This window comes from Mobula hypostoma, chromosome 3, assembly GCF_963921235.1.
Source record: "Mobula hypostoma chromosome 3, sMobHyp1.1, whole genome shotgun sequence".
In the NCBI taxonomy this organism is placed as follows: domain Eukaryota; kingdom Metazoa; phylum Chordata; class Chondrichthyes; order Myliobatiformes; family Myliobatidae; genus Mobula; species Mobula hypostoma.
Genome location: NC_086099.1, coordinates 42,874,070 through 42,888,430, shown reverse-complemented (window position 1 = coordinate 42,888,430; position 14,361 = coordinate 42,874,070). Strand labels below are relative to the sequence as shown.

The 14,361-nt window shown below is 39.4% G+C and overlaps 1 protein-coding gene across 2 annotated transcripts in view; it reads left to right on the top strand.

The window, feature by feature from the left end:
• Positions 1-3,107: 3,107 nt before the first annotated feature.
• Positions 3,108-14,361, top strand: part of plpp1a (phospholipid phosphatase 1a) — a 110,037-nt gene continuing 98,783 nt past the window's right edge. The window contains exon 1 of one of the 2 annotated variants that reach the window (XM_063042930.1): positions 3,108-3,597. In XM_063042930.1, coding sequence (XP_062899000.1) covers positions 3,540-3,597 — 58 coding nt within the window. In that variant the 5' untranslated portion in view covers positions 3,108-3,539. The remainder of the gene's footprint in view (positions 3,598-14,361) is intronic. The other variant, XM_063042931.1, reaches the window with a different exon arrangement.

The following is a 14,361-nucleotide window of genomic DNA, read 5'->3' as shown; positions in this document are numbered from 1 at the left end:
TTATAAGCATACTATGCTGTGCTGTCTTCTACCAATTGATGCAATGACTTTCATTCCATGTGCTTTTTCAGTTTGTGCTCATTTATCATAGTGAGGAGTCAGCTATGTGTTGGCTACTGTTTTTGCACACACATGGATGAAAATTGAAACATCGGAAAGTCCTACAACACTATCTGTTTGAAATACGTGTCAGTTCTTATTTTCTCCCTTAACTGCTCCCATGGTCATGTTATTTATGTAGTTAGTTTAACTCAATCACTTGTTAAGTGACCAAGAAGAAATTGATAAATTATTTGGTGGTAATATTATTTCTTTAGTTATTGTGATATATTTATAGCTGGGAAAAGTCAGCCTTTATTACCCATCCCTAAAAGCCACAGAAAGTGGCTGTTGGAGTCGGTATTCCCACTGGTCCACAGCACCTCACAGATGTCTGGCTTTGGCTGCTGTTATCTATAGAGGCTCTCCAATTTAGCATTTTAGTAGTGCCACACAACAGGATCGGGCGGCGTTCTTGGTGATGAGGGCTGCAATTTGTATCCATGTCACTTCTGCCAAGAGCAATCCCCAGGCTAAATAGAATTATTCCTCTTAAATTAGTTCATTCACTATGCTACAGACCAGTCTGACAGCTATGTTTTACTAAAAGGCCAGTCTACACCCAGGGATTGTGATGGAGTCTGGTAATACAAGGTTCTCTTGATTTGATTTTCAGGTTTGATTAATCTGTGGGATAGCCAAACCATTTTAGACATCTGTAGTTGAGCTTACTGAATTTATTTGGGCTAGGAGTGAATTTCTCTTACCTAAATTAGCTGCTCTGTCCAATTTTGCCCATACACTGCATTAATATACAGTGCCTTGTAAAAGTATTTAGCCCCCAACCCATTGTTCACATAAATGAATATTACAACCAGGGATTTTGATCAATTTAATTGAGAATTTTAATTTGTGAATCACATGCTCCTGTTTTCACAGAAAAGAAAGAATTGTAAAGCATGAAAAACAAAATACAAAAACTGAAACGTCAACAGTTCAAAAGTATTCCACCCCCTTTTGCGCAGGACTTACTTGAAACACCTCTTGCAGTGATTACAGTTAGTAGTCTTTTTGGATAAATCTCTATTAGCTTTACACAACATGATGGAGGCAGGATTTGCCCACTACTCCTCACAAAATTGCTCAAGTTGTGCCAGGTTAGGTGGGGAGTAGTGGTGGACAGCAATCTTGAGGTCTTACCGGAGATCTTCAATTAGGTTTAAGGTCAGGACTCTGACTGGGTCGCTAAAAGAACATCAATTTTCTAAATTTGAAGCCACTCAGTAGTTGCTCTGGCAGTGTGCTTTGGGTCATTATCCTGCTAAAAGATTAACTTCCTCCCTGGTTTAAGCTTTCTGGCAGAGGATAGCAGGTTTTTTTTTATCCAGGATCTCTCTGTTTTTATCAGCATTCATCTTCCCATCAATCCTGACCAGAATTCCAGTCCCTGCTGTTGAAAAGCATCCCTATAGCAGGATGGGGATGCTCCATCATCCTTTACATTAGGGATGGTGTTACCTGGCTGATGCGCAGTATTAGATTTATACCATGTGTGCCACTTAGTGTTGAGGCCAAAAAGTTACATTTCGGTGTCATCTGACCACAAGACCTTCCACATTTTTTTTTACAGTATCTTCTAAGTGACACTTTGTAAAGTCTTGATGCGCAAGCACATGTTTTTTTTTAAGCCAGGGCTTCTTCCTTGCCACTCTTCAATAAATACTTTTTTTTATTTGTGCAAGGCTAGAAATTCTGGAGACATGAACTTCATCTCTAGTTGCAACCATGACTTCTGCAGCTCCCTCAGTGACTAGACGTCACAGTAGCCTCTCTTACAAGTGCCATTCTTCTGCGGCAACTAAGTTTAGAGGGGTGGCCTGACCTAGCCAGCGTGGCTGTGGTTTCATTTTTTCCCACTTATTCACGATGCACTGCACTGAGCTCAAGATAAGTTTGATTAGTGTCTTTGTGATGGTATTGTACCCTTCCCCAGATTTGTGTTTCTCTATTAGCATTTCCCTGACTTGTCTTGGTTGCTCTTTTGTCTTCATTTTGGTTTGGTCTATTGAAAATCTGCCGTACTGTTGGACCTTAGAGGGATTATTCTTATGAATTCTTTGAAAACAGATGATCCTCCAATTTTCTACATCAAATTGGATGAGTTAGTAATGTAATACAGTGTATTACACCTGAGGAAAATTGGCGTTTAATTACAAATGGGATGAATTCCTTTTAGCCACACAGTTTTGCCTTTTGATTTTAGGTAAATTATTGACAGGTTTTTGAATTTTTCTTTTGATTTTGACATGCTGCACTGCTTTGTAGATTAGCTCAAAAATCTACTTCAATATATTAAATTTAGAAAATGAGAGTAAAATATGAAACTAGTTGGGGGCTGAATACCTTTTCAATGCACTCGAGTACTGTAGCTACAGTTTAAAGGGGCAGTGAAGTTAGTTCTGTTGCTGGACATTGGTAGGTTTCATTTAGACTAGACCAGGCAAGGTCTTCATTGAAGCGCTTGAATGACCCAGACGTATGCTAACAACTGTCTAGTAAGTAGTTTTATGGTTACCGCAGCTGCCTTTATGGGATTTTAATTTTCACGTCTGGAATACTAGTTTGCTACTGTGACTCCATCATACTTTGTAAGTACCATCGAATGTCAAAGCAGTGGATAGACTCTCCCTTGTTTGATTTGAGGACTTCCTGGAATGTATGGCAAAAATGCAGCACTGGTTTCACAACTCATGTCATTGGGTCTATCCTGAAATATCATGCACGAACTATTAGATAGCTCATAGCGCAGCTTTTGATTTGTCCTCTACGGGTGGACAGCCTGTGGTCCAGGAAGAACGGTTTGATCTGGATTTTGGACTATATTAATTCCGTATTTTAAAGCGTTGAGTGTTAAGTGGTTTTCTAATGCCACCAATCTACGACGCAGATTTTTCTCTCTTGCCAACTGCACTCCTTCCCTGTTTCTGGCAGCTGGACGTGATGCCTGACGTGTGTGGATGGGCGGTGCTCCTGCAGCCTGACCAGACGTCGGGCGTGAGTGCGGGACGTTTGGAGCCCCGCCTTGGGCTCTCATTGTGATGGGGAGCGGGGTCCTAACGTCACAGTCACGCCGAACACCTCGTTCGAAAGCCTGTTGGGGAGAGGGCGAGAGTGGAGGATTTGTTTTCTCCCCCCCCCCCCCGTTGCCCGTGCCTGCCGGTGATATGTAAACGTTCAGAGTACAGTCCCATTAGCAATGCGGGCTTACGTTTTCCTCCTTCAACTGTGAAATTGAGCCTACGTCAGCCATTAGCCTTCAGCCTCCTCCTCTCCCGTAACTTGTATTGGTTTTAGTCGTCCTTTTAAACTCGGGCACTCTATCCTCCTTTCCTCGTTGAACACGCGCAGCAAAGCGACTTCATCCTGCAGACAAAACGAAGCCAACTTCAATAATATTTGAAGAGAGGAGCGATAGTCAACTATCACATCGAGAGAGCAAGATGTTTGACAGATACAGAGTCCCCTTTGTTTGTTTGGATGTAATATGCGTCATATTGGGTGAGTATATATGTGAATTTATTGAAATATACTGGCTGCCGAGCTTTCAACGTTCTGTTTAGTTTTTCCGTTTAGGAGCGGCTGACATTCTATTTAAAGTAATAATGAACGGCGAACGCCTGTTGTTTCCACGTTGCTCTGTGTTATTAACTGCCGTTTTTTCCTTGATCCCTCGGTTACTAATGATTTTTATTGCTCCTCAATGAATGCGATGACAGAAGGGATGAATGCGGTTTGCGTGAGGTGTTCCGATCGTAATCGAAGGGTAAACACAAAACAGTACACGCTTTTTCTAGGACTCGATTTGTCTGGAAGATCAAAATCTCAATTTTTAACACTAATTGGTATTGGTCAAGAGGAAATCTATATAATTTTCATGTGGGAATCTCAGCGAATTGCAACCCGCATCTCCGTCACAAAGGGAACCGGTCTATTAATGTGATCCAGACGATCCCTGCGGTCAGTCACTCAGTGTCAGTCCTCGGCTACCCATAAATTGTTGCCTGGTGCGGCTTTTCTTTCGGCTTCCTGGTACTGTCTGTATTTTCTGGCAGAAGATGGTATCGGACGATAGCAAAGAAGTTTGCTGCTTTCAATTTGATAGGATTCACTCTTGAGCATTTCCTCAGATGGATTTTAAAACGCATCAGTTGTCCTTATTGGCCACTGTAAAACTACTGGAGCTCGTATGTTATAATCAAAATTGCTTCTAAATTGGAGATGAATTTAGTGACCTGGATTACTTATGTTGAGCCCTATGGAGCAGCAGTTTATATAAATGACTTGTTCATAATTCGCTCCTACTAATATTATACTTGTCTTCTGTTGTCGAGTGCTGTGATAAATCAATGCTGCAGAGGCTACAAAACCATTGTGGCGTCTTCAGTGTTTCAGCAAACATTGTTCCTATGCGATTAGCTCCCAATTCAGGCCATGGTTATTCTATTTCTGCATGAACATAATCCATTACATCTCCCAAGAAAACTGTATGGAACATACTTTTACCATAGGGAGATTGGACTTGTCCTTTAAAAAAAAATGGCCAGTCTTCTAATCAGAATACTTGATTTGGTCCAGTATTTCCACTGGTACAAGAACAGTTGTTCTCCACAATATGAACAACGTTCAATCACAACAGTTGATTCATACTTATTATTATTGATTCCCTTGCTCATCTACCCAGGCCATTGTGTTGATCGGGCTTTTAGAAAAAAAATCTTAAATGCGGCTGTTTCCTTGAAGATTGGACTAATGTTTACTCCAGAGGCACCCTGTTGCATTAATTGTAGTTTCTGATTCTAGTTGATGTAGTCTTTAGTCAATGTAGTATCAAATTGAGGGGCATAGATGAGTTAGTGGTCAGTCTTTTTCCGGCGAAGGGGAGTCTAAAACTGGAGAGCATAGATGTGAAACCAAAGATTTAAAGGGAATCTGATTGGCAATTTTTTCAGAGACTTGAAAAGTATGCTGAGCGTGTAGATCAAGACCATAAGACAGAAGAGTAGAATTGGTCCGTCGTGTCTGCTGTGCCATTTGATCATGGCTTGGTACATTTTCCCACTTAACCTCATTCGTATGTTTGTTGCACCTTTTATTCGTACCTGTTATGTATACAGAGTGAAGGTAAAGAAATATAATTAAAGCAATATTTTGCATGCTTCATTGACTTAATCTGTGTGCACCGTGTTAAATCATTTCCCACAAAAGCTAATTATCTTTTGAATCTGTCTTTCAAAACAGATTGCCTCTATAAAATTTTGTCACTGTTTAAACATTGGTACATCACGAACCACAATGAGGTCCACCAGTTCCCATATCATGCAGCTACAAATCCTCTCCTGATGGTCATTTAATTTGTCGGTACTTCACTTAGGATAACTGTGATGTATGAAGTGCGATCTTTTTAGGAATGCTGGCCTATATAGTGTGGCTGGGGCAAGTTTGCAAATATCTCTTAATGGTTTGCTGTCTGGAAGCAGAACTGCAAAACCGAACATGTCAGTTTTATTTTTAAAGAATTAAGATTTGGTCAGAACTGCAGTGGGTTTATACTTGTTTTATCAATATTGTTTGAATAATTAGATCTTTAGCAACACTGTAAGAAATACTGACACATAGATCTTCCTAATACTAAAAATTTGCAACTTGAAAGAATTGTATAGAAGTTTGGAAAGTCAGTGTTGGCAACTTTGGAGGTTATTTGTGATTATGGTTTCTGATAAATTCGAGATAATAAATCTAATTCCAGCTTGACTGTCCTTGCGCCTTATGATGCACCATAAATTTTCTCGGATTCCAATCAAAAATGAAAATTATTTGGCATTGCATGGTTCAAAAATTGCAATTAAGGAGGTTTTCAATTTAGTTCAACTCATTCTTGGCATAAAAATTAATTTTTAAAAAGTGCACATTCACTGGCGAACAATTGTCACAAATTTAGGAAACTTCCAGTTTATTACAGCATAGAGATAGGTGTGTGTAGACACAGAGAGACACAACCATCTTCATATTGTTGCAGTCTGGTATATCTGCAACTCAGTGAGTTCTCTGTAATTTTCACCTTCTGCAACTTTGACCCTAGGCTTCTTTTAAATCTTTTCCCCTTCACCCTAAATCTATCTCCCCTTGTCTTGGGCTACCCTACCTTGCAGAAAAGACTGTTTTCAATCATGTTATCTAATTCGCTCATAATCTTAAATATTTCTTAAAGGTTGCCCCTCACTTTCCTGCATTCCGATACGTAAAAAAAAAAAATCACCTAGCCAGCCCTCTGCCTGTAACTAAGGCCCTCTACTCCTGGAAACGCTCTGAAATCTTCTCTGCACTTTTTCCACATCTTTCTTGTGACCAAAGCTTTATACAGTACTCTTTCTAAGTATAGCCTCACTTGATGATTGTTGATACCTTCAAATTCTTTGTAGTTTCTAACTTGCTGAAGTAGTGAAATGGTTTCATTTTCACTCCCCCATCTCCAAACCTCAATGCTTGAAACCACAGTGAGCAAAACAGCTCTTAATTGTCTTACTACTTGCTTCTGGCCAACTATCAGTGACAAAACTCAGGTTTTTTTTAACACAAACACACCACAACTGACACTATTTAAAAACTGCTCTAAGCATGGTGTAGCATCCAAAGGCCACACAAGTGTGCATGACTGGCACTAGTTAGAACCTGTTCGCTAACAGTCACCTCCATAAATTAAGTGGCATAGTGTTCCAAATAAACAAAGGAAATCCTGGCAATTTTCTCAATTAGTTTTTGCTCTTTAAGAGTTGCCCCAAATAAGTAGCTGCTGTGATTGACCAATGGCCAAATTAACCGTAATCCACTGTATTCAGTTCTGTTTGCAACTCTTCAGACTCTGCTCTCTGAACCCAAACCAAAGGAATAGAGATAACACTGTTTTATTTATAACAGCCAATTTCAGGACGTAGTCCGTGGAAAGTAATAATCATCTAGCATTTAGAGATAAAGTGAGGAATGCAAATATAAACAGTGATGTTAGTTTGCATTTTGATACAACTTAATCTAATCATTTTTCCGTTAAATTATGGCTGTGCAGTATTTGTGATCTGAATTAAGGAATTTAATAGGGAATTACTGAACTAGTTGAAATCATAACTTGTTCTCATGTTTAATCAGCTCCTTGTCACTGGAAGATCCAGACCATTTTCCAATTTTAGGGCTGGTTTGATCTGCTACAATAACACTTTCCCTCATCTCCCCAACATGCTAAATTACTAATCTTGCAAAAATATTTGCTTAAAGTATTATCAGTATCCTTAAATGTAATAATTACATGTTAGGTCATTGTGTATTTGTGGTTGCATAAAATCCTTTGCATAAATAGTGTAAGTTGCATTCTGTTTTACCTGTTGCTGCTCTACTGAATTGGAATACGTATTCGTACTATTTTTCACATAGCAAGATCCCACTCCTATCTGATTTATAACAGAAATGCTTGCTGAGTTCCACCAGCGTTTTGTGTGTGTTGCATTGGATTTTCTGCATCTGCAGAATCTCTTGTATTAATGCTAATGAATGCATTTTTATCCTGCACTGCTAGGAGGAAAGGCTATTATTGCTGTTCGATACATTTTTTTCCCCAGCGATCTCAGACCCAACACTATCAAAGGATTTAGATTTCTTGACGTTGGGCAAACTTTGGAGAACAGCAAGGATCATGTAAAAGGGGCATTTCCAACGTGGAGTGATTAAAAACCTTCCTGTCATCTTCTTGTGGATGTTTTTTTCTTTTAAAAAGGAAATACATTGCTAAGTATATTTTTAAGGATTTCTAGTTATCTTCCCATTCTCCCTTAAATAAATGTTGGTTGTAAGTGCATGACTTTACAGGTGTGCTTCCCCTCTCAATCATTTTTCGAGTGGTAGGTTAGAAATTGGAGCAAAGGGAGATTTTGGGGGAGTGTGAGCTGATCCTCAGTGGGAACCTAATGTTCCCTTTCAGGTGGAGGTTGCTGGATGACAATCAGTGAACTTGTTTTTTCTGTTGCTCATGACACCATTCCCTTCAATTGCATGCTTCATTGATTCAAAGTTGATAAATAAGCCAAGACCAAGAATCAAAGTTGTGATTTGATCCTGACTCAGCAATTGTAGTGTACCAACTGAGCCACTGGAGTCACACATTTAAATCACTTGAAATATTGATTTTAAAATGTAAAACACTGAAGTCTACAATTGTTGATTGAATTTGCCTTTTAGAAGGAGCATCTACAACAATGACATCGGTTACTTGGATATACGAGGGGTGATTGATAAGTTCATGGCCTAAAGTAGAAGGAGTCAATTTTAGAAAAACTAGCACATTTATTTTTCCTACGTTTGGAACATACGGATCCCTTCTTTGTAGAAGTCGGCATCTTGGACCTCCAGAGGTGGTCCACAGCAGCGGTGATTGATAACTTCATGGCCTAAGGTAGAAGAAGATGAGTTATTAACTTCAAGCTTTCTGCATAATCACTGAAAGAGTTGAACTGCATGTGCATGTAACAAGACCCGTATAACTCATCTCCTTCTACCTTAGGCCACAAACTTATCAATCACCCCTGCTGTGGGTCACTTTTACAAAGAAGGGATCCGTATGCTCCACGACCGCTGGACTAAGTGTGTACATGTAGGAGGGGACTATGTTGAAAAATAGATGTGCTAGGTTTTCTAAAATTGACTCCTTCTACCTTAGGCCACAAATTTATCAGTCACCCCTTGTATGTAGCAAAAAGTCACGTGTTGCTTAACAGGTATGTTCTCATGTAAAGTTAAATGACAACCTCATCAAGGACACATACCCTTAAACCAAGACCTTGGTTAAGGAGTTGGGTTTTAAAGTGATTACTGTATTTTAAAGGTAGAAAGGTGAAGAGGAGAAAGAGCATGCCAGATCGTTAATGTCTTGCAGCTGAAGTTATGGCCGCCATTGGAATCATTAAACGATGAGGAGATCAGAGCAGCAATGTTTGGAATGTTATTGCAACCTATGGAAATTGCAGTGCAATGGATAATGGAAGGCCATGAAAAAAAGACAGAGTTAGTAATTACAGGTGAATTGAATGAAATGTTTTGCAGATGAAAATGGCATGGAGCTTTGCTTTTCAATTGAAATCCATACTTCATAACAACAATAACATTCAGATTTACATTTCATTCCATTCAGCTGTAATTATTACTGACTCTGCCTTATAACTTGGGTTCTTATTAACGTTTATAGAGTTGGTTGGTAACAACCACAGGGTTGTGATTAAATACTTCTGAATCACCGATATTGTTTTTGAATCAAAGATTAGCTTCATTTGTCACACGTACATCAAAACCTACGTGAACTGCATTAATGACCAACACGGTCTGAGAACTGTGCTGGGGGCAGTCTGCAAGTCTCTCCATGTTTTTGGTGCCAACATTACATGCCCACAACCCACTAACGTTAACTGTACATCTTTGGAGTGCAGAAGGAAATAAGAGCACATATAATGAATGCCTGTGATCATGGTGTTAATGTACAAACTCCTTACAGGCAGCAGTGGGAACTTGACCCAAACGATGATCGTTGCACTGTAAAGGTTTGCACTGACCTCTATGCTTTTGTGCTGCCTGTCACGCATCCTCAATTCTACCCGTACACATTTTATAATATTTTCTCATTGAGTTGACTTCAGAGCTACATTCCGTAATAACCTTAGAAAATCAAAGTCCCTGAGATTAATGATAAAATGGCATATATAGCATTGACAATGCAAGCAGAAGCTGCAGTAATGAATAGTCTGAAATATTCAGTGATTATTTCCTGGGTTTGCTAATGGGAATATTGTCTTTTTAAAATCCAGACTAATGATCTTGGTTAATGATTAAAATTGCAGATGACAAAGTTGGAAGATATTATTATTACGAGAGATTTCAGGAGAACATGGACTGACTGGTGAAAGGGCTGTGTCAACTAAATGATCCAATATCAAAGGGTGCATAGGAATGGATATCTGTGGTTGATCAACACAAATCTTTGAGGGTGGCAGGACAAGTCAATAAAGTAATTTCTATTTTAAGCATCCAGGATCCCGAGTTTTATAAATAGAGGCATAGAGTTTAAAAGCAGGGGAGTTATATTAAACTTTATACATCACTGGTTGGATCCCACGTTATTGAATATTATTCTCTTTCGGGGCACTAAGCTTCAGAAAAGATGCCAAGCCTGTTAAGATGAAATATGTACCGTATATCTTAAAATGGGCTAAGGGTCTTCCTGTGGAGAGATTGGAGAAGGGAAAATAAGTGAGGGGATTGGAATTAGAAACATTTTTAATACAGTGGACATGGATAAATAAATATTCAAGGAGGAAAAAGGAAGATTTAACATTGCAGTGAATAGTAATCAGTCTGAGTAAACACACTTAGTGGTCCTTTTCCCCTTTAGATGCTGCTTGGTGGTGGGGAGGAAATTACCTAACAGGGCACCACAGCAGAAGCAGCCAGGTCTGTGGCACTGTGGCTGGTTCAGCAGCTCAACAGGGAGAGGTAAAGTCAGGCAGGAAATGCTGTAGTTGCGATAGAGATGATGTGTTTCTGTGTACTGCAATTGTCTCAGAGTGTCTACAGAACATTCTTGGGGGGCGGGGGGGATGTGAAACTGGTGATGGTAAGCAGCTGGAAATCATGGTGTACATCTGCCCTAATGACATTGGTAGAAAGGGAGAAGAGGTCCTGTGTACTGAGGAGAGGGAGTTAGGAAGGAGGCCAAAAAGCTGGACCTCAAAATCTGCGGATTATCACCTGGTGCGATGTGTTAGGGCAGGAATAGAAAATGGATGATGGGACTTTGTGGAAGAACATTAAAAGAACAAATGGGTCCTGAGCCTCAGGGTCCACACCACCAGGTTCAGGAACAGTTATGACCTCTCAACCATCAGGCTCTTGAACCAGAGGGGATAACTTCACTTGGCCCATCTCTGACCTGTTCCCACACCTATGGACTCACTTTCAAGGATTCTTCATCCCATGTTCTAGAAAATTATTGCTTATTTATTTATTATTATTTTTATTTTTCCCTTTTTGTATTTTCATAGTTTGTTGTCTTGCACATTGTTTGTCCCTCCTGTTGGGTGTGGTCTTTCATTGATTCTATTGTGTTTCTTGTATTTACTGTGAATACCCACAAAGAAATGAATCTCAGGGGTGTATATGGAAGAGAATATGAACCATATTGTTTTCATTATCAGTCAGATCTGAAGCGGAACACTCCTCCAGTTCTTTTTGTGGAGGCACCTCGCATTATTTTCTTGCACGATTGGTAGCTCTGAGATTGCTCACCATTTCTACCATAAGGGGTATTATCCTCACCCATGATCCCTTCAATGCTGTTGTGAAACTGCTCCTGTGAGCTTGCTGTATTTTGAAGTTTGTTTTACTTTGAGGTAAATCCCTTTGCATTTTCTCCATCCTTATGGTTTCTGGTTAACTTCTCCCATTGTAGAAGTTGAGCTCAGTTTGCTTTGTGGGGCAGCAGATGTATACATACAGTGACACCACATACTGAACATCTAATCTATTTTAGCTTGCACCTGTTACCTGGCCAACCAACATTCGTGATCACTTCTTATCCTTAAATACCGATCCAAATGGCACAATAAATATTACTAGAATCGTGTATAAGTTATATGCTTTTACATATTCTAGTAATATTTATTATGCCATTTGAATAACAGTAATAATAGAGGTCAGCTTCTCTGGTTTTCTGGCTTTGTTGGAATTAAACCATTTAAGTTCCAATTTCAAAAGAAGATCTTCCTGATGTAAAGCCTCCAGGGCTGATATTTTCATAAAGTGTTAAAGTATTTGTGTTTGCTTCCTTCTTAGAGTTGGAGAGACCAAATCATGCTTGTGAGAGCAGAGCTATTAATGTTTACATGATGGGTTTTAAGTTTACGTTGTTGATCAGGATGGCGTGTACTGCCAGTTATAACACATGCTGCCCCAGTATCATCATCATGAGCGCTATCAGCTTCTTCCCACCGGCTCAGACAGCAGCTTTCTGCTGCTCTGTGGCTTTTCCAAGTGCTGCTTTGAACAGATAAAGCTTAATCTAGAATTTCATGAGCAATACAGGTTCACACAGTTCACTGTTGTCTTAGTCATTAATAAATGGGGTGGTGAAAGTTTGGCCTTTTAGTGAGAGGAGAGGTCTTGTCTCTGAACATGGGGGTGGGCTGGGGAGAATTAAATGCAGCAAGTTAGTTTGGAGCAGATGGCCAGACTCAAGCAGACTTGGCTGTAGAAGTGGGCACTTTCATGATCTGTGTAAACAGCAGGAAGCATTGGGACCTGCAAGGTAGAATAAACTGTCAGGAAATTGATAGAGGAGAGCTCCCCTTCCCTAGGTAATTAATAACAGTTTCCAAATAATCCAGACTCTGCTGGAAAGAACTCAGCAAGATGGTTCGTACCAAGACCTGTGTTTTCTCTGCAGATCATTCATGGAAATGCACTATTAGGAATGATCACCCAAATAAACTATTCATAATACTTTAATAGACAAATTGATCCCTGAATTTATTTCAAAAACAAATTATAACACTTGCCAGCCATTGACTTCCCCTCCCTCCACTTTGCATTTTTCACTTCAGTTGGTTTTCCATTCTGAAGTGAAGGATGACTTAAATAATAAAAAGAACACAGGAAAAGGGCTAGTGGAAAAAGAAGAGCTGGTACCTAGTGCACAAAGTGGAGAAGTAAAATCTTTTACAAGAAAGACCAGATCAAATAGCAATCTAAACAAGAATGTAAACAGCTCAAGGATGTATACTTAGGAGTAATTAGAGGAGGCTGGTTGGCAATTTTGTTCTTAATGAATATGTATTGTAGAACAGATGCTGGTGAACATGAAGGGTACGGATTGCCAAAGGTTTCCCATCACAGTTATAAAAAATATTGTGCTGGATCATACAAAACAAAATTATTAAACAAATCACTGTAAAACAAACCCAGAGTACAGTATTCCATTGTTTTTTTTTGAAAACCATTGTAATAATGTAAAGATTTTAAGAAGTCTGGAGAGTATTCAAAGGATATAGTATTCTCTGGGGAGATTTTGTTTTAGTGTGACAAAGAGATGAAGCATGGTGTTCCAGGATAAAGTATGAATAATGCAAATAATTTTCAGATGAAGTAACCAGAAGAACTGCTAAAATCAAAATGTGATTGAAATTTGCTTTTTGCATAAAGTAGAATCAACTGTTCTCAGATATCTGAGCATTATCAAATTGCCTGCAAAATACAGATTTGACTTAAGGATTGAAATTTAGTTCTCCCTCTTCTATGCAACTTCCCAACATTAGTATTTCATTCTGTGAGCCTTCTGATGGATAAATCCTCATAACTTGACTCTTACTGCATTTTGTGATAGGGAAAGAAGAGTTGGGGATGCTTTGTGAGTCTCTTTGGTGGACTTTGTAGATGGTCCATGACGTAAGCACAGTGCACAGATGTAAGTGGGAATAAATATCAAGTTTCAAAATGAGAGGAGTAACGAAGAAAGCTTCTCTGTGCCGAATGTTTTTAACCTTCTGAGTAGTTGCAGAACCACCCTTCCAAGCAAGTCATAAGCTAATCATTGTTATCCCAGATTCATGATTGTTTGTCATTTCCTGTACACAAGTGGAAGGAGATCGTGTGGATAGTCAGAGGCTTTTTCCCAGGGCTGAAATGGTTGCCACAAGAGGACACAGGTGTAAGGTGCTGGGGAGTAGGTACAGAGGAGATGTCAGGGGTAAGTTTTCTACTCAGAGTGGTGAGTGCGTGGAATGGGTTGCTGGCAACGGTGGTGGAGGCGGATACGATAGGGTCTTCTAAGAGACGTTTAGATAGGTGCATGGAGCTTAGAAAAATAGAGGACTATGGATAAGCCTAGTAATTTCTAAGGTAAGGACATGTTCGGCACAACTTTGTGGGCAGAAGGGCCTGTATTGTGCTGTAGATTTTCTGTGTTTCTATGAGAACAAAATAGTTGTCATTCAGGGTCAGATTCAGCTTAAAAAAATAAAGACAATAATAAAAACACACCATAAATAGAAGTACATAAGGTAGTTTATAGAGTATCCATAAAGTGATGCTAGGCTTTACAGGAAATAATAAAGTAGTGGTGGAGTTCGTGGGTTGGAGATGTTGATCAGCCTTACTACTTGGGGAAAGTAACTGTTTTTGAGTGGTGGTTTTGGCAAAGATGCTATGTAGTTTCCTCCCTGATGGGAGTGGGACAAT